Here is a 21,353-nt window from a genome sequence, read left to right as displayed (position 1 = left end):
TGAACTCTGACCCTGCCCAGCTTCTTTGGCTTATGGCAGTTGCTTCTTAGACATTTCATCATTTTATCTCTTATATTCTTTTTTTTTTCCTGTTTGACTTTCTGAAATATCTTCCCCACTATGTCGTTTTTCCTACTTTAGTAGGTAAAAGAGGATTTTGACTTTGCTTTTTCTCAAGTTGATATAGAAGCTCCCTCCCATCCCCCAGATGTAAAATCCTGATTCTCACTTAGCATCCTAAGAAAGAAGCAGTTTTGCTCGTCCATGTAACTCTCCCAGCCTCCTCGTTCAAACGAGCTTCCAGCTCCTGCAGTTCCTACAGCGATGGTATACAGGTGCCCCCCGAAGCCCCATCTGTTGTGCTCTGTGGCTTTCTATGCACCATCAGCCTTTCTTGACAGATCGTTTCTGTTTCTACCTTGGCATCCCTTTTATGAGGGCCAGTTGAAGTTTCATGCAGATGGGGTGGAGGGCCCTGGTTTCTCTCTGGCAGACAAAGGTGTTAAATACAAGATGCTTATGGAAGATTTTTTTTTCTAGATGGCCATGAGGCTATTTCTGACGTCTGCTGTGGTCACGATCACAGTATTTGGAGGGCGTGGGTTGTGTGCTCTTCTGTTCTCCAGCCTGCTCTCATTCAAGCTCAGTGCTATCACACAGCCCATCAGACCCATCCTTCTTCTCGTACTTTCTGTCACTCCAGGAGTCTCAACAATGTATAGTTTAACATATAATTATACTCCCCAACTATGGATAATACATCATGAGTTCCTCCAGGGTAAGACTGTCTGTTTTGCTTCTGTTTACCTCAGCACCCAACATAGCAGATGCTCAAGTAAATATTTTTGGATTGATTATTGTTGATACAAGATACCTAGGATGTCTACAAAAATCCTCATGACCCCAGTAGTACTCTGTGACCTACTAATTTCCTATCATTTAACCTTTTGTGAATACTGTATCATCTAACTGAGGTGAAAATGTGGCCTTTTGTGAATTCCTTTAAAATGTGTGATATTATTGGCTTCTGAAAAGAAACCACAAACTCTTCTTTACAATGCAGATGTTTTTGAGGTTTTATTAGAATACATGTAGATGACCCATAAAAACAGACCTTCAGGAATTTCTCATCGAGACAAGCATGACACTTTTGCAGCAATTTGGATGGAGCTAAAGATTATCATACTAAGTGAAGCAAGTCAGAAAAAGAAAGACAAATACCATATGATATCACCTATATGTGGAATCTAAAATATGACACAAATGAACTTATCTATGAAACAGAAGCAGACTCACAGACATAGAGAACAGACTTGTAGTTGCCAAGGGAGAGGGAGGTCAGAGAAAGAAGGACTGGGAGTTTGGGATTAGCAGATGCAGACTATTATATATAGAATGGATAAACAGCAAGGTCCTACTGTATAGCAAAGGGAACTATATTCAGTATCCTGTGATAAACCAGAATGGAAAATAATATGAAAAATAATATGTATATACACATGTATAATTGAATCACTTTTATGTAGAGCAAAAATTAGCACATTATTAATAAAATTAAAAAAATTTTAAAGGCATAACATTCAGATAGCAATGTAAAACAGCACTCATGTACTCATGTGATTGTATGCCTGAGCTGGGGGTCTGTGGGCAGCAGCTCTTGTCCAGAGTGTGTGTGAGGGGGTGGGCATCCAATTTAATTGCCACCTCCTTCACAGCGGTTTCCCCTGGCCTTGCATTCCATACTGAAGGACACCCTGCCCCCTGTCCTCCATAGATTTCACAGGTACAATTGGCATCAGTAAAGCAAAGTGAAGAAAGGACTCAGGCAGTGAGCACAGCTTGAGCAAATGCTAGAAGGCCAGAGAAAGGCTGGTGGTCAGGCTCAAGAGGATAACTGGAGATGAGATTGAAAGGGGAGTTGTTTGGGGGGAATCCGGAAGGTCAGATGGAAGAGCATACAGTTTGCTCTCTAAAGCAGGTCATCGCTACTGGAAACATGGTCCATGTCAGGAACATTTACCCAAAGACTCTTCGGCCTCCCTGGAATGGAGGATCCAGAAAGATCATCAAGGTGCAGGAGAGGGAGAGGTGGTATCAGCAGAGAGGACAGGAGAAGTGGTATTAGTTTTCCCTTTTGCTTTGAGTCTCAGAATTTTTACCACAAAGATGACCTTACCCAGAGGTTCTTAAGCCCTGGCCTTGCCGACACTTGTTAAATAAATGATGGGGCCATCCAGACACCTGCTAGCATGGCTGAGGTTTTCAAAACTCCGCTGAACTGGAAGGCTGCTTATCATCCACTGTGGATGAGCTCTAGGGTCCTCACTCCCAGGAGCCAAATATTTCCTGCTCTCATAGAGCAAGGAAACTGGAGGGCTTGTTTTCCATTGTAGTCTGATTTCCAGCTTTGATGACTAACATTCCATCAAAATACTGGAACACCCCCAACCAAGTATTGTAGGTGCCTGAACTCACATCCTTAAAGGTATATTCTGAAATACATTGATTCACCCCAAACAGCTGTTATTCTTGAGATTTGGTGTCTCTCAGAAACCAAAAGTTTGTTTTCAGGACTCGAGAGGTATCTTCCTTTAGAGTAGAAAAAGTTGTCTCCCTGGTTAGGAGCTCTAAATAAAGAGGTCTTTCATTACAGTTCCAAGCCACATTCAAAGTAGGTGGCCCAGAACAGCCTCCAAGGGGCATTCTGGATGCACCTGTGGCTTATTTCCTTTTCTCACCATCCCCTGAGTTAGCATGAAAAGTGTGTTTCAGCCCCACAGAAACTGGACACAGCCTGCCAGTCATTGGTGGAAATTTCTGCCTCACCTGCTTCAGCAGCAGTGCTACCAGAGATGACTCTACTGTCCAAAATAGGCCCCTAGGGGACTCCCCCTGGTGGTGCCGTGGTTAAGACTCTACATACCGAATGCAGGGGCACAGGTTCCATCCCTGGTTGGGGAATTAAGATCCCATGCCAAGTGCAATGGCCAAAAAAAAAAAAGTCAGAAGAGGCCCCTGCCTTCATGCTCCATGGTCTCTATCCTGGACATACTGCCCTTCTCATAGGAGGCTTACATCCAGTACCGTGGCTGTCATTTGCAAGCCTGGTGCCCTAGTTCCCACGGGAGGCTGTTGAAGGCTGCAGGGCAAGAGCCCAGTAGATCCAGGCAAAAATGGCAGCCTTGGCCACACTGATGGTTGGACTCCCTCTTCATTCCCTCCTTTGATGATGGGAATCACATAGAGATAAGGTGAGAACTAGCTGGGGGAGTAGCTGAGTGACATCAATTTGAGTTCATGCACCGATCTAGGAGTATGGATATTGTGTCAAACTGATTTCTGCAACCTTGATTACTGCAGAGCTGTGTGTTCCATCTGCTAGTCCTTTAACTCCAGGGCAGCCATGGTCCAGCTCACACACGGAAGGTTGATGGCCGCTGTTTAAGTCCTCGCAGAGCACAGATGGCGCTTGCATCGCATCAGCATTGACTCTTCCCCATTGGCAAAGCCCGTTGTGGAAACAGGAGGAGGGAAGAGAAATCAGGAATACACGGTCTCTTTGGCAAAACGTCTGGTTCCCATATATGCGTTTACCCTGGCTTACTGTACCGCCTTGGATAGCCCAGTCAGCATGTCTTGGCTTCTGTTTTAAGGTGGATAGTAAAGGACTTAGATGGAGGAAACTAAAGACAGTGGAGATACTGCTGTCATCTAAACCATGCTTGTAAGGCAAAACCTGTAGCTTTGTTCCTTCCGTAAGCCACAGTAACACCCACTTCCATTGTAAATGGAAAAGCTCTGTTTGAAAAGATGATACACATCTTTTTAGAATTTTTAGTGTTTGTCTCAAAAGCCTTTTAGATGTATTATCTGAATTTATTCAGCATGCCCCTATTTATTTATTCCTATTTTGCAAATGAAAGATTGGCAGCACTTGCCCAGGTTGTCAGGGTTAGATTATTTTCCCCACCAAAGACAGTGATTCTCCCTTGGTGGCACTGAGCCCTCATGGCGAATGGGGTGTTAGTGGAATGTAAACCCACTTGCTTCCAGAGGTCAAGAAGAAAATGACATTTTCCATAAAAGACGTGTGATCTGCCAGTTCTTCAGTTTTTATTTCAGATGGAGAATATGACTTCAGTTCTTGAAAGAAAAAAATAAAAATTCCCTAACCAGGCATGAGCTTCCCTGGTGGCTCAGACGGTAAAGCGTCTGCCTGCAATGCAGGAGACCCAGGTTCGATTCCTGGATCGGGAAGATCCCCTGCAGAAGGAAATGGCAATCCACTCCAGCACTCTTGCCTGGAAAATCCTCCCATGGATGGAGGAGCCTGATAGGCTACAGCCCATGGGGTCGCAAAGAGTTGGACACGACTGAGCAACTTCACTTTAACCAGGCGTGACAGATGTCTTCAACTGTGTGATGGATTGTCATGTGAAAGGAGGACTCAGGTTGTCTCCTTGCGGCCTTACTAGGGTTAGTTCAATTCAGTCCAGCGAATAGTTATTGAGGACCTCCAGTGCATAAGGTTCATGCTTTAAACTGAAAGTGGGGGGGTGGGGGGAGGGACAAATATCCTGCTAATCTCATGACACTGATTATTGCAAGTGGGTTTGACATTGATAGGAAAGTGCAGAGTATTTGGTGAATCACTTGATAAACCAAGGAGAAGTGGAAGACAGAAGCAATGCTTATTTGGGTGAAGCAGGAGTAATTAAGAAATTGAGCTGGAGATTATTGCCAGAGTGATAAATAGAATTTCTTAGATAGCTCAAGTAAACTGCGCGAGCAAAAGGGCATGACATGGAGATATGGCCATGAGAAGAAATTCTTTATTCAAATGAAAAGTGTGACCAGCTGGGCAGAAAAGCAGAGCAGCAGCATGCATCCAGAAACTGTAAGCAAGTTGAGAAACCCGAGGGCAGGAGCCTTCTAAGGCAAACTAGGAGGAAATAGGAGAGAAACGAAATTGACAGTGTAGGAGGACCTCCTTACGGATTATATAGTCGGAGCAATTACGGACTCCAGGTTTCAGTTCCCATTTACAAAATTAGGGCAAAGGAGACGCATGATACAGAACTTCAACTATATAAGTAGCTCTCAGAATTCTCTTCAACTAACAGAATACCTGAGCGGTTATTGATTTGCCCTATTGGTGGTTTCACCTTTAGAGGATAGACAGTTCAAGACTAGAATTGCTACTTTGGTCCTAACACTGACTAACTAAAAGGAACTGACAAGAGTATACACAAGAGAATCCTTAGAAGAAACCGTATCATGTTAGAGAACATGACAAAGAGGAGATTTTGCACAGTCCATAATTATTTCAAGACCTGTTTTTATTTTGATTTAAAAAAGCACAACATGAATTTACCATTTTAACCATTTTTAAGTATCCTATACTAATGTCCAGTAAACATCTTACTTTAAAAATAGTCCTTTTTTGATAGCAGCTATCCTAATGTGTCAGAGGTGATCTCTTATTGTGGTTTTGACTTGCATTTCTTTCATGATCAGTGACTCTGAGCATCTTTCATATGCTTGTTGGCAATTGGTCTGTCTCCTTTGGAAAAATACCTATTTGAGTCCTTTGCCTTTTGAAAAAAACCAAATTATTTGATTTTTGATGTTGAGTTATAGGAGTTCCTTATATTATTGATATTAACCCCTTACTAAATATACGATTCACAGATCTCTTCTCTCATTCCATAAGTTGCATTTGCACTCTGTTGTGTCTTTTTAAGATTATGTATTATTTGGCCACGTCAGGTCTTAGTTGCAGCCTGTAGGATTTTACTGAATCATGTGAACTTGTTGGTTGCATTGCACAGACTCTCTAGTTGTGGCATAGGGGCTGAGTTGCTCTGTAGCACGTGGGATCTTAGTTCCCCAACCAGGGATCAAACCCACGTCCCACACATTGCAAGCCATTTTCTTAACCACTGGACCACCAGAGATGTCCTTCTGTTGTGTCTTTTCCCGTGCAAAAGTTTTTAAATTTGATGTAGTCCCATTTGCTTCTGTTTGCTTCTGTTGCCTGTGGTGGTGTCATATCCAGGAAATTATCGCCAAATCTGGTGTCGTGAAATTTCTGCCTTGTTTTCCTTTAGAAGTTTTCTGGTTTGGGGTTCACGACCTTTTGAAATTCTTTTTTAAAATCAGAGAAATGTAGAAATTACGCCTATGCAGGGAAAGATGACTCAGGATGGCTATGAATGTCCAAAACAAAGTTCAGATGAGGACCTTCTTTATTTTTTTCTACAAAGGATGGTAATTGTGCCAGCAGTTCTCTGTTTTGCTCAGATTTTTTTGAACGGTAGGAAAATATGAGCAACTCTGAATAGGTATGCATGCCAAGTCACTTCAGTTGTGCCCGACTCTCTGTGACGCTGTGGACTGTAGCCTGCTGGGCTCCTCTGTCCATGGGGTTCTCCAGCCAGGAATACTGGAGTGGGTTGCTGTTTCCTCTTCCAGGGGATCTTTCCAATCCAGGGATCGAACACATATCTCTTAAATCTCCTGCATTGGCATATGGGTTCTTTACCACTAGCGCCACCTGGGAAGCCCATGAAAAGGTATACAAGACCTGCAAAAACAGTATCAAGAAAACCCAAGCTCAAAATGAGTGGAAACCTTTCAAAGAGGGAGAGATAAAAGAAATGTATTGTCCTGTGTGGAGCAAAAAGATAAGGAGACCAACAGCTACTTCTTGGGGCTGACCGTTAGTATTGAGGATGACAGAGAGCCCTGAATTACCTTTATATTGTGTGTCATAGAGAATGTTCAGTAGATGGAAAACTGAGGAAAAACTTGGAGAAAGAAATGGAAACCCCAGGTAGAAGAAAACACCTAAGCTCCCAGTCTGGATGAAGTCTCCCAAAGGACAGGCAAGAGACATAGTCATAATGATGGCACAACTTGTTAAGGTCAAAATCTTTGAGAAACTGTGGGGCCCAGGAAAACATTGGAAATCTGGAGGTGAAGCTATGGCATTACAGGTTTTTTAAAAAGGAAGAAAGTGAATCTTAAAAAGTTTTCCTGGAGAACAATTTATATAATAAGAACAGTTTCTTAAAATTGACACGGGTGTACACTTGGGTTAAGAAACCAGTTTTGTACGATTAAGATGGACATGTGGCTTATCGGTAGCAAATGCTAAGGGGAAAAAAAAAGCAGCAGCTCAGAGATGGTAATTGGTAGCAGCATAAGTAATAAGTGGCAGTGAAATAAACCTTCGCATTCATCAAAAATAGACTCTAGACGGAGGGAGGTGATAGTTCTGTCCTCTGTTCTAGTGACTGGAGCATCTACTCAGTCCAGGTATCTTGCTGGAGATGTAGTCAAGCTCAAGATGTTTCAGAGGAGGGCAGTGAGGTGGGGAGAGGGGCTGGTAACTGGTTAGGTTTCAGGGATGGGTTGCTGCTGCTAAGTCGCTTCAGTCATGTCTGACTCTATGCGAGCCCATAGACGGCAGCCCACCAGGCTCCGCCGTCCCTGGGATTCTCCAGGCAACACTGGAGTGGGTTGTCATTTCCTCCTCCAATGCATGAAAGTGAAAAGTGAAAGTGAAGTTGCTCAGGGATGGGAATTTTGGCTTAATAGGAAAAGCCCAGGTGGCGCTAGTGGTAAGGAATGTGCCTGCCAATGCAGGAGACTCAAGAGATGCGGATTCAGTCCCTAGATCTGGAAGATTCCCCTGTAGGAAATGGCAACCTGCCCCAGCATTCATGCCTGGAAAATTTCATGGACAGAGGAGCCTGGCAGGCTACAGTCATGGGGTCGCAGAGTTGGACAAGACTGAGCGCAGGAAGAACCATTAGAAGGCTCTGATGAGAAACTGAACTTCTCAAGACTAGAAGCTTTAAAAACTGTTTTGTGTTATCTGGTTGAACATCAAATGGTTGATGGTTGGTTTGAAATGACTAGAGGGGTCTAGGAGGTAAAACCAAACCTTGACTCAAGAAAATTCTAGTCTGTGAAAATCACTGGTTTCCTGAAAGAGGGGAGGGGGTCATTCAAATGGAAATTAGGTAATTTTTTAAATCTCCTAAAAAATAATTTTCTGTTGGAGGTGGTTTTTCAAATGAAACTGTAAACCTCAATGCAGGTTTTACTACTTGTTTACCAGTGAGTAGGATGCTTTTCACTTTCATTTTACACTGAAAAACGTAAAAAGTTACTACTACTTTATACCTATTTTAAGATCTACAGTTATACTGAAATTGAATTTTTAAGAATTACTCCGTGAGCTTCATTATATAATCTTTCAGAAGAGAGACTTTCTGTTTTCATTGTATGCTTTTAGAGTAAATATGAGTACAGTGCCTTCTATTTGAATCACCTGTGACTCTTGCCCATCATTTAGCTGGGAAACATAACTATCAGGTAACTGCAGGAGAAAATAATTAAGGCCACACGTGAAGGAGTGAGATGAGTAGGTAAAACCACCCAGGTGAAGTGAAGGTTCTGCAGGGCCAAAGCGTTGCCAGTTTCCAGGAAAGACGATGATGAATGTTTGCATTTCCTTCCCTGTTCTCTTCACCCAGATACCTCAGGGGCAGTTTCAACTGTTTAGGTAGCCCCAAGATAATTTGGAGTCAATGGACACAGGCAGGGGTCACGTGACATGCCCCCTAGACATGAGCCTTACCAGGCTGCCTTTCCCATCTGGAACAAAGCTTTGGGATAACATGGCCCCCCACCAGAAAGGCATTTCTGCTCTGATGCCTTCCAGATGCCAAGAACTGAAGCTGAGCTGAGCTTGCTGGTTTATCAAATTCCTATGTGATAGAAGAGCTCCCTTGATTTACCAGGTTTCATCAGGCAAGGAAGGGACTTAGCAGTTAGCGTCCTTCTTCAGGAGAAATCTAGGCACTGGATCCGAATAATATAAATGACGATAGAACCAGATGTGAGATTCACCCTTCTTCCTACTGGGGAAGTACCACATCCAGTTGGCCAGACTCCTTTGGATAGAGCTGTAGAAAAGTGACTGTTTTCAGTTCAGTTCAGTTCAGTTGCTCAGTCGTGTCCGACCCTTTGCAACCCCCTGAATCGCAGCACGCCAGGCCTCCCTGTCCATCACCAACTCCTGGAGTTCACTCAGACTCACGTCCATCGAGTCAGTGATGCCATCCAGCCATCTCATCCTCTGTCGTCCCCTTCTCCTCCTGCCCCCAATCCCTCCCAGCATCAGAGTCTTTTCCAATGAGTCAACTCTTCGCATGAGGTGGCCAAAGTACTGGAGTTTGAGCTTTAGCATCATTCCTTCCAAAGAAATCCCAGGGCTGATCTCCTTCAGGATGGACTGGTTGGGACTGTTTGAGAGAATGTAATAAAACCTGCAATCCTGTGTGTCCATGTGAAATGTCATTTCTTTTCTGGTTCACTTCAGAGAAACAACAGCCAGTATGAAAGGAGCAGGAAGATATTTAAAATGGATAACCAACAGGGACCAACTGTATAGCACATGGAACTCTACTCAGTATTATGTGCAGCCTGACTGGGAGGAGACTTTGGGGAGAATGGATACATATATATGTATAGCTGAGTCCCTTTGCTGTCCACCTGAAACTCTCTCAATATTGTTAACTATACTCCAGTATAATATTTAAAAAAAAATTTTTTTTTTAATGAAAGGAGCAGGAGAGTTGAACTCTGCATTCAGAAGGCTTTATTGAAGCCCTGGCTGACCAGCCATGTGACTTTGGGGAAAATCCCTTCACCTTTCTGGGCTTCACCTCATTTGGCTTCCTTGTCTGTAAAATGGATGAGGATTGAGTCAGGGAAACAGAAACCATGCCAGGTGTTTCAAACAGAGGGGGTGTAAGACAGGGAATTGGTTAAACAGGTGTTGGAAAACTGAAAGAACATGAAGTGGAAGGAGACTCAAGCCAGTGATTAATGACGGCAGGTCGCGGCTCCCACTCCCAGGGCTGGAGGGATAAAAGTGGCCTCTGAGCATGGAGGAGGGGCTGCATCAGGGAGGAGCCCACCACTTCCAGACACCCCACCAGGGAAGGAAAGAAAACAAGAATGAACAGGAACCGCAACTGCCTTCCTCCTACCTCTCATCTCCCACAGTGCCCCCTATGGGCAGAATAAGTCACCTGACGAAGGAGCCTGGTTTAAAAACAAACCTGAAAGAAAAAGTTTAAAAACTAATCTAGCTTCAGCATTAGAGAAGGAAACATAAAGAGAATGGGCATGATTGTGATACATAGGAGAGTTGCTAAGAGAGTAAATCCTAGAAATTCTCATCATAAGGAGAATTTTTTTTTCTTTTTCTTGGGTCTTATATGAGAAGATGATGTGTTAGTTGCTTTGTCATGTCCGACTCTTTGTGACCCACAGACAGCAGCCTACCAGACTCCTCTGTCCACGGAATTCTCCAGGCAAGAATACTGGAGTGGGTAGCCATCCCTTTCTCCAGGGGCTCTTCCTCACCCAGGGATCAAACCCAGGGCTCCTGCAATGGAGGCAGATTAGTTACCATCTTAGCCACCAGGGAAGCACAGGATGATGTTAGCTGAACCTACTGTGGTCATAATTTCACAGTATATGTCCATCCAACCATCACACTGTACACCTCAAACTTATACAGGGATGTATTTCAATTGCTTCTCAATACAAGTAAGGAAAAAGCAAAACAAGAGTGGATGTGAGTCTGAAAGACAATAGGAAATAATCAGCATATGAGTTTATAATATCAGACTAAAATTAAGTGATAGAAGTCAAAGTTAGTAGTTTGGTCAGAACTATGGAGATGGTCCTGTTACGTTTGTATTGAAGTAATACTACTGGGACTTCCCCGCAGTCCTGTGGTTAAGACTTTGCCTTCCAATGCAAGCAAGCAGTGCAGGTTTGATCCCTGATCAGGAAGCCAAGATCCCACATGCCTCATGGCCAAAAAAACCAAAAACGTAAAACAGAAGCAATATTATAATAAATTCAATAAAGACTTTAAAAATGGTCCATATCAAAAAAAACTCTTAAAGTAGTACAACTACTTCAGTTCATAGATAGGTAGGGATGGATATATAGATAGATTTGGTTCTGATATAGACAGTTTCTGAATAATTTTTTGTCAAAGTTTTTGAAATTAAAAAAGCTTGTATTCGTTCATTATTTAGGAAAACTACAAGATGTATTCGATACATTTCTGCAGACCCTTGCAGAAGAAATCATAGCAGCAGCATGGATGATTATAGGATTCTTCCTCGAGAGTTCCTGGGAATTCGTTTTAGAGAATCTGGATCTGTGAACTGACTCAAGTGTGGGATCATGACTCTATCATGGAGACTCAAGCAGGGCTCTGTCCACTTAACCTACATGATCTTCTTTTCTTTTTTCACCAATCAAAAAGTTTCTTCATGGGCTGACTGTATTTCAGTCCAAGATACCCATAACCCCGAGAGTCACTTGACCTACACTGCTGATCCCAGTAACTGTGCCCCTAAACCCTTGGAGTTCACTCAGATGGATTTCACTGGCTCTACCCTCAGATAACATCACCCCTCTGAGATCACCATTTCAACAACCGGGCATAGACAGCAAGTGTGTGTTTATAAGGCCAGACATGGGCTTCTGACCTATGTCATTGCCTAGGGCCCCATGCTCAGAAGGACCTTGTCATCACCTTTTCAGATTTTTTTAAATTTGGATCTTAGCTGTATGATGCAGGCTCTTCACTGCCATGTGTGGAATCTTCATTGCCACATGTGGGATCTTTAGTTGTGGCATGAAAGTTGTGACATGCTGAATCTAGGTCCCTGACCAAGGATCAAACCCAGGCCCCCTGCATTGGGAGTGTGGAATCTTAACCACTGAACCTCCAAGGAAGTCCCACCATGTCATCCATCATCTTGAAGTTCTCAACTTCCAAACAATAAGACCACGCTTCCACTTTGCACTCGGCCCTGCAAGTCTGATAGCCAGTCCTGGGCTGGAAGGACAGGTGTGATTAGAGGCCCAAGAAAGGCTGACTGAGAAAATGGCATTTGAAGAATGAGCCAGGCCTTTCTTATTGTGATGAACTTCAGCTTAGCGTTCAAAAGGTCATCTCTTCTAGGAAGGCTATGCAGACACCCTTAGCAATTACTCCCCCTAGCTTGGTCCTGCCTTAGCAAGCTGCAAATAACTGTTACATACTTATATTACATTCTAGACATTTGTACTGAACATCTGTCTCTGGTCAGTGAAATGTTAGCTTTTTGGAGAAGGAGACTATATATTATCATTTTTGTAATAACAGCAATAATAATTCCTGCTAGAAGCTGTTCCATAGGTTTTGCTACAAGGCAGGCACTGTTGGTCTTACAGTTGGAGAAACTGAAGCATATAACAATTAACTAAGCAGTTCAAGTTACCTGGTACATTGTAGAACTGGGGCTTGGATGAAAGACAGCTGGTACCCTCAGATGCCATACAGTGCATAGTCAGTGCCCACTCTGTGGGCAGCGAATGAACGAATGAATGAGTAGACAAAAAACAGTCAGTAGTTAAATGATCACATAGAGTCTCAGGGACAGATTTACAGACAGGAGAGGAACTTTATATTGTGCCTGGAAACCCCAATTCAAGCCTGCACAGGAGAGAAAAGACGCTTAATTTCATGCTTGTAAACTACATTCACTAATAGATTTTCAAAAAAACCCCACCATATGAAATTATATACTTGTAGATATAAATCAACGTGCTTTAGTTTTTGTATTGTTACTTTAGGCATGGAAACATTGATTTCTCTGGCTCTATCGTTAACTAAAATTAATATTAAAATAACCAGAAGTTCTGTTGAAATAGTGAGGTTAATTTAACAAACACATCCTGAATGTAGTATGCTTGTATAGCATGCTGCTTTAGGGAGACACATGTGATAATATGGATATTAATTTTAGAAAATTAAGATTAGAAGCGATGCTTCATCTCTAAATCAGTCTTCAGCCTGCAGAAGGGGATGCAGCGTGGTGCGGGGGTGGAAGGGAGGAGTGAGTTGTCATCAGTGTTGTTCTCTTTATTTGACAAGTGCCTTGCTGTGCAAATACAACCCAAGTCAGTGTTTTCAAAAACCGATTGGCAAAGCTTTGCTACCTTCTCTTCCCCGTTCCGGGAGTGGAGGAGAGATCTAGCTTCACTGGGATGTAATGTTGCTGAAGATAAAAGAGTCCATGTTTTGTGAGGCTGGGATTATGGAACCTTGGGTACGTGCCACCCCTCTCCTGGGGCGCAGTCCCCAGATCTCCTGACCATCTGATCAACCTTGGGCAGATGGGCTCAGTGCTGCAACCATGAATGTATACTGCCAGCAGCAGCTGAGGAGGGACATCCTTGGTGGTCCAGTGGTTGGGCCTCTGCCTTCCAATGCAGGGGGCTAGAGTTTGATCCCTCATTGGGGAACTAAGATCACACATGCTATAGAGTGCAGCCAGAATTTTTTTTTTAAACTTTAAAAATTAAAAAGAAAACTGAAAGAACCATCAGAGGAGACCTTTATCACATGGCTCGAGTATGGAATGCTGGTCATGTCTCATAAAAATTCCCAAACCCTATTTTCAATTTATGCCTGCAGCCTAACTGCCTGATCCCTATAATAGTCCAGAGCAATGAAATTGTTGAGAAGTTTCCTTTCACCAGCTCTGTCCAGCAGCACACGGGGCACATTCTCAGAGAATAAACCCCCCAGTCCTGCTAACAGCCCCTAAGCGTGCCCTCTGCTCCCTACGTTTTCATCACTTCTTTCTTTCTTCTCCAGCAGAGATCGTACATCAGAACCCTGGGGGAACAAAGGGTGGAGGCTCATAGCTTCAGTGGGTTACATTTTCAACCCATGAATGGCACATGGATGCACACCACAGGGCACAAGTCTAGTGGTCTGACCTTGTTTCTTTCAGACCCAGAACCCAAAGGTCAGTGCCACTTGCCTCGTGTGTGCTGTTGACTGAGGTCACAGCCTCCTTGGGAGCAACCAGAGAGCAAGGCGAGGTTATTTGCTGACCTCTCGTGGACCTTGGTCCCATTGTGCCCAGTGTGTGAGCCAGTCTCATCTGTAGCACAATGCATATTGCATACTATATGATGAAAAAAATACTCTTCAAAACGATCCAGCAGCCAAGGGGGACTTCCCTGGCAGTCCAGTGATAAACACTCTGCACTTCCACTGAAAGCGACATGGGTTCCAGCCCTGGATGGGGAACTGGGACCCCACATGCCTCGAGGCACGGCCAAAAAAAAAAAAAAATTTAAAAAAATGATCCAACCTAAATATTACTTGCATAATGCGAGACTGCTATCCCAGGCGCCCCTAATACTGTATTTTGCGCTTGTTCGTCATTCCTTTAGACCATTCCTGACAGTAATTTTGAGCCTAGATGTGTCTGCTTCCCTTAGAGCAGTGGAGCACAGCTCCATTAACACCAGTGAGCTGGACTGGCTTGCTATTTCTCATTACTTCATTCCATTGTAACTTGGTGATCATTACCTTTTTAAATAACATTTTTATGGGTCATTAGTTTTGTGTGTGATTCTCCACCTCCTACCCCCCATCTTATTTTCCCCATTATCAGAGCCTTATTTGTTACAAACAGAATGTAAATAAAAGTGCAGGCTTGTGGCCCAGTTTCATAAACATCCAGCTTCACATTGGTACCTGGATATTTGTCATCGGTACCTGGATATTTGTTTTCTGAGGACAATGTGAGGTGAAATGATTCCTGAAAGTGGAAAGACAGTGCAAGCTACTCAAGGTGGGGGATAAACCAATACTGAGAAAGCCTCTGCCTGTTTTAACACCAGAGATGGGTTCCTGGGAGGGATGGGTGTTGCAGTTCAGAAGGTACCCATTGTATCAAAGCAATGCTTGACCCAGATCAGACCTGTGTGTGCATGTATGCATGCGAAGTTGCTTCTGTCATGTCCAACTCTGTGTGACCCTATGGACTGTAGCCCACTAGGCTCCTCTGTCCATGGGATTCTCCAGGCAAGAATCCTGGAGTGGGTTGCTATACCCTGCTCCAGGGCATCTTCCTAACCCAGGTATGGAACCCAGGTCTCATGCCTCCCACATTGGCAGGAGGGTTCTTTACCTCTAGCACCACCTGGGAAGCCCAGATCCGACCCCAGTGGAGGCAATTCAGTGCACTCCAGGTGTCCTGCTTACATGTGTTCAAGGGACCATACGGACCTCAGCCATCTCCTCTTCTGAATTGGTCAGGATTTCTCAGCTGACAACTCATCATGTCATCTTGTGACAGTGCTTCCATTCTTTTTTTGTTTTTTTGTTTTTTTGTCTTTGTTTTTGGCTACAATGGGTCAGTTGCGGCATGCTGGATCTTTAGTTGCAGCATGCGAACTCTTAAGTTGTAGCATGTGGAAACTAGTTCCCTGACCAGGGATTGAATCTAGGCCCCCTGCATTGGGAAGCTGAGAATCTTAGCCGCTGGACGCTCAGCCCTCTCAGTGTTAACATGGTTACTTAAAATTAACTTATTGTTCATATATCTCTTCCTCAAAGCTAAATCATGAGTTTATTAAGGACAGTGCTGAGTCTTAGACTTAACCATGCCTCATAGCACTGGTTGGAATCCCAGCTCTCCACTTACGAGCTCTATGATGACCTTGGACGCATTCCTTCATCTCCTTGCTTCTCAGTTTCCTTGGCTACAAAAAGCATGGCAATCCTGCCTGCCTTGCAGTACTTTAGGAAAACCAGCTAGAATGGTGCTAGGCAGTAACAGGAGCTTGGTGAATAATAATTGATTCACTAGACAAAACCCTGCACACAGAAGCTGAACAAAATGTAGCAGAATTGAATGTAACAAAACATGATTTAACCTCATGGGAGGGAAGAGCTAATTATGGTTGCTTAAGATTTCATGGTGAGGACACCATTTCCTCTGACCTGGTCTTGAATGACAGTTTACAACCCTGTTTTTATTCTTGACTTGTTTGTGAGCATGTGACCATCATTCCAAGCTCGTCATGTCTCCTGAACCCAAAAGGATTGGTGAACTGATTTGGGATGTGGAGACTGTGCTTATTGGCATCCTTGGCCCCACTCCTACATTTAAGCAACAGCCTGGCCCTAAGTGGAGCTTCCTGCAGCTCCTTGCTGCCCTGAGGCAGGTGGTGGCTCCCAGGACTTATCTAGTGATACCCATGGATGTCTCTTAGCTTCTTCAGGAATTTTCTTTAACGCAGTCATAATGGGGGCAGTGGTGTGGCTTACTGAGACCACATCAAGATTAAAAAAAAAAAAATGGGGATGAGAGTGTAAGGAGCGCTGTATGAAAAAATAAATACATAGCATTGAGATGAGTTTCCCAGATTTCCCATATAATGAGTGCATCTGCCAAAACTCAAGATGTGTATTATCTACTCTGCAACTAGCAGATTGCCTTGGGGTGGAGCAGAGGATGCTTCCTGATGAAGGAATCAAATCTGTCTTGATTCTGCCACTTTCTCTTTGTGGTGGAGCCACGTTACAATGAAAAAATGGGTCCTGTGACATTCTCGGCAACCTTCTTTAGTTACTTATCAATATGCACTTCCTTATCTTACACCCCCTTTTAAAGGTTCCTGGGAGAAAAGTACATAAAACAGACATCTGCTGAATCTGTTGCCATGTCAACTTAGAACAAACGTGGTCAGATGTGCTCCCTTTCGATATGGGTACTAGGGGTGAGTGAGTAAGTGAAAGTCACTCAGTCGTGTCCGACTGTTTGTGATACCATGGACTATACAGTCCACGGAATTCTACAGGCCAGAATACTGGAGTAGGTAGCCTTTCCCTTCTCCAAGGGATCTTCCCAACCCAAGGATCGAACCCAGGTCTCCCACTTTGCAGGCAGATTCTTTACCAGCTGAGCCACAGGGAAGCCCACAGGTACTAGAGGACACAGCAAATAAGAACCCCTGCCCACTGTTGATTAGTTAATTGGTGTAGTTTGTGGGTTGACACAATGCCTTTCTCCAAAAGTAATCTAAGACCAAACTTACCAAACAAACTGTGTTGTCACTGTCTCGACACTGTAGTTTTATGTTAGGGGCTCAGTTGAACTTCTGACATACTCAGTAATATACCAGCTTTTATCAGATATTTAGAGACCCTAGTTAGATTCAGGGTCACAAACAGAAATGAAAAAGCCCCTGCTTTGAAGAAACTTTGTTGTCCACTGGTAGAAAGACACAATTAAGTACAATAAAAGGGAGATGGCAGTGATTGCCTTTGTAGAACTATAATGTGGGTCTTGCAATCATGTGTTTTTGTGGTAGGTTTTTATTGAAAGTATTTGAAAAATATTAACAATTAAAATTCCAGTCATCTCTGTATCTAAGAAATTTACCTTACTAGGCATTTCCTTAGAATGCAGTGATATAGGGACTTCCCTGGTGGTCCCTGGTGGTCCAGTGACTGAGACTCCGAGCTCCCGGTGCAGAGGGATGCATGGGATCCCATGGGATCATGCATGTGATCCCACATGCTGAAACTAAAGAGCCCATATGCCACAACTAAGACCTGGTGTGGCCAAATAAATTTTAAAAAGACAAGGTGCAATGCTATAAAATCAGTGCTGCCTTGGGGAAGACCAAGTATTTCCTCACTCCGGCCATGGAGACTCAGAGGATGCTGTCATTCGATCTCTAGGAGGTCTGCAGAGGGTTCCCAGAGGAGCGATGTCTGAGCTGAATTTTGAACAACAGTTTCAGGTCCTCACAAGAGTCTGGGCTCTGTGTGCTGTGCTGAATTCTGTTCCTGTGGCAGTCATCTACCAAGCCTGCTGGTTTATCTTGCTCCACATTTATTCCCCTAGCAGAGATTTTTTTAATCACTGCTACTATAGCTTCCAGCAAGGACCCCATGACCACTGCTTTCATTTGTTTTGTACATGTGATTCATGAATGTGCCTCCCTTCCCTTCCTTATGGGGTCAGCAGTGCTTGCAAGAACTTAAGAGGATGCATGGGTTTGTGTATAGGGTAAGGGCAAAGAGTCGGACACAACTGAGCGACTGAACACAGACACACACAAGGAAGCCTGCCCTGACCACCAGGAGGTTTCATCCATTTCCATCTGAAAAAACAACTGGCCTTAGGCAACGTATTTCTAACTAAGTCATTCTGCGTGTTTGTGTGCATGCACGCATGCCCATGTACACACGCTGTGCATAAATAGCACATTCCCAATCTGTGTAAAATGAAATGGATGAGCAGCACAGGACAGTAGGCTCAGCCCCTGAAGATTTACCAGGAAAGAAGACAGCTGTGTGGCAGGGCTGCTGCTTATAATTAGGGAAAGAATTGCCCATGTCCAGTGCCATTCAGCAGCTTCAACCATTTGAATGACAGCCAGTTTGTTTAGTTTTGTAACACCCTCCACGCCCGCCCCCCCCCCACCCCCGTTTTATGGGCCAAGAGTTAATTTCTTGTTGAGAACACTGCTAAGGACTGTCATCTCTGGTATCATTGTTAAGATGGGATATGACATGATGGCTGGCAAATCTCAACTAGAAATCATGATGAGTGAGCAAAAAAATAGGAGTTGCTTTTAATGTCTCTTTTTAACTTTGTAAGTGAGCAAAAAACTATTTTCAAAGCCCCGTGGACTTTCCGGTTTTTAACAGGGCCATATTGCCGGTTTTGCAGTTGACAAGAAAATTATAACGCTTTCTTTGGCTCGAGCGAGCTGTAAGAAGCATCACAGCACTCCTGGTGTACAATGGCTCTCAACAGGATGGATGGGGAGGGAAATTAATAGGCGTCCCATTGTTACCGTGCATTTTTGCCAGGATATTTCATTAGTGTAAACACTGAACCCGTTGTCATCTTGTTTAGCCACTTGACCCTGGTGATTTTCAGTTCTGTGTATCGTGATGAGTAGAGCAGTGGCGTGCACGAGACAGGCCCTAATTATTGGGAGCCGAATCATTGCTGACCCAGGACGAGATTAACTGCTCCTTTGCAGTCTTTATCCTGGGACATTAGCGCTGTCTGGTTATCTTGCTTCAGTTGAGAGATTCGGGACAATAGCAGTGCTGACGGTAACGGTTGGCGATTTCCCTGTTTGTTTTGCAGGTCACGGCCAGGGGGTTTGGGCCACTGTTGCAGTTCGCCTACACCGCCAAGCTGTTACTCAGCAGAGAAAACATCCGCGAGGTCATCCGCTGTGCCGAGTTCCTGCGCATGCACAACCTGGAGGACTCCTGCTTCAGCTTCCTGCAGACCCAGCTCCTGAACAGCGAGGATGGCCTCTTTGTGTGCCGGAAGGATGCTGCGTGCCAGCGCCCGCACGAGGACCCCGAGGACAGCGCGGGAGAGGAGGACGACGAAGAGGAGGAGACCATGGATTCGGATACGACCAAGATGGCTTGCCCTAGGGACCAGATGCTTCCAGACCCCATCAGCTTTGAGGCCACTACCATCCCAGTGGCAGAGAAGGAAGAAGTTTTGTTGCCCGAGTCCGACGTGCCCGCGGACACCAAGGAGAGCTCGGCCAAGGACGCGTTAACGCAGTACCCCAGATACAAGAAATACCAGCTTGCATGTACCAAGAATGTCTATAACGCATCATCACACAGTACCTCAGGTTTTGCAAGCACATTCAGTGAAGATCACTCTGGCACCAGCCTCAAACCGGGGCTTGCCGTGGGGCAGATTAAAAGCGAGCCGCCCAGCGAAGAGAACGAAGAAGAGAGCATCACGCTCTGCCTGTCCGGAGATGAGCCTGACGTCAAAGACCGAGCGGGCGACGTGGAAATGGACCGGAAACAGCCCAGCCCCGCCCCCGCTCCCGTCCCCGCGCCCCCTGCCGGGGCCGCCTGCCTGGAGAGGTCCAGGGGCGCGCCCTCCCCGTCCTGCTTAAGGTCTCTGTTCAGCATAACAAAAAGTGTGGAGTCGTCCGGCTTGCCCGGTACCTCTCAGCAGCACTTTGCCAGGAGTTCAGCGTGCCCTTTTGACAAGGGGATCACTCAGGGTGACCTTAAAACTGACTACGCCCCTTTCCCGGGGAATTACGGACAGCCCCACATGGGCCAGAAGGACACGTCCAGCTTCACCATGGGGTCGCCCCTCAAGGGGCCTGGCTTGGAGGCTCTCTGTAAACAGGAAGGAGAGCTGGACCGGAGAAGCGTCATCTTCTCCTCCAGCGCCTGTGACCAAGTGAGCACCGCGGTGCACTCGTATTCTGGGGTAAGCGCTCTGGACAAAGACCTCTCCGAGCCGGTGCCAAAGGGCCTGTGGGTGGGGGCCGGCCAGTCCCTCCCCAGCTCACAGGCCTACCCTCACGGTGGGCTGATGGCGGACCACTTGCCAGGAAGGATGCGGCCCAACACTAGCTGCCCGGTGCCAATCAAAGTGTGCCCTCGCTCGCCCCCGTTGGAGACCAGGACAAGGACTTCCAGCTCGTGCTCCTCCTACTCCTACGCAGAGGATGGGAGTGGGGGCTCGCCCTGCAGCCTCCCTCTCTGCGAGTTCTCCTCCTCGCCCTGTTCCCAGGGAGCCCGATTCCTTGCCACAGAACATCAGGAACCAGGCCTGATGGGAGACGGAATGTACAACCAAGTCCGACCCCAGATTAAATGTGAGCAGTCTTACGGAACCAACTCCAGCGACGAATCCGGATCGTTCTCGGAAGCAGACAGTGAGTCGTGTCCTGTGCAGGACAGGGGCCAGGAGGTAGGGAACCCGCATAAATTCAAGCATGTGATCCACCCTCAGTCCTTTATCTGGACTCTCCCTGACCCCCCCCCCCCCACCCCGCCAGATTGTTCTTGTTTGCCAAGATTAAAGCAGTTAAGGGACCGCCTCCCCCATCCTCCCCTGGCGGCTCAGTCTGTAAAGAATCTGCCTGCAATGCAGGAGACGGCCTGCAGTTCAAGAGACCTGGGTTCGAACCCTGTGTGGTGAAGATCTTCCCCTGGAGAAGGAAATGGCAACCCACTCCAGTATTCTTGCCATGGGAAAGCCCATGGGCAGAGGAGCTTGGCAGGCCAAGTCCTGTGGCAGGCCACAGTCCGTGGTGTCACAGTTAGACACAACTGAGGGACTAAACCACACACCCGCCCCATCCCCCTCATCCACAGAGGCAGAATCCTACGAGGTGATTCAGAATTAACCAGTTTGCCCCAGACAGCACTTGAAATTTGATGGAGCTTAGTGGGAAAAAAGTCTGATGCCTGAAAGCGTGTGCAGGTACTCCAGATCCCACCCCCCCACCCCCCCAGCCCTGTCTGCTTTGAAAGAATGCCATACCTGTCACCGTCATCCTTGCCCCTCGCTTCTTCAGTGAGAAGAAAAATATAAAATTGCTTTCAGAATTGACTGAAACTGGAGAGATTCACAGTAAGCCCATGTTTTCCCAGC

The 21,353-nt window shown here is 45.3% G+C and overlaps 1 protein-coding gene across 7 annotated transcripts in view; it reads left to right on the top strand.

Annotated features, from left to right (window-relative positions):
- The window catches only part of BACH2 (BTB domain and CNC homolog 2), a 391,493-nt gene that overhangs the window by 348,733 nt on the left and 21,407 nt on the right, over positions 1 to 21,353 (top strand). For all 7 annotated transcript variants that reach the window (XM_044924298.2, XM_006055353.4, XM_044924299.2 and 4 more), the window contains one exon: positions 19,068 to 20,666. In XM_044924298.2, coding sequence (XP_044780233.2) covers positions 19,068 to 20,666 — 1,599 coding nt within the window. The remainder of the gene's footprint in view (positions 1 to 19,067; positions 20,667 to 21,353) is intronic.

Source organism: Bubalus bubalis, chromosome 10 (assembly GCF_019923935.1).
Source record: "Bubalus bubalis isolate 160015118507 breed Murrah chromosome 10, NDDB_SH_1, whole genome shotgun sequence".
In the NCBI taxonomy this organism is placed as follows: Eukaryota; Metazoa; Chordata; class Mammalia; order Artiodactyla; family Bovidae; genus Bubalus; species Bubalus bubalis.
Note: the sequence above shows the minus strand (reverse complement) of the source record. Positions and strands in the feature narration are given on the sequence as shown.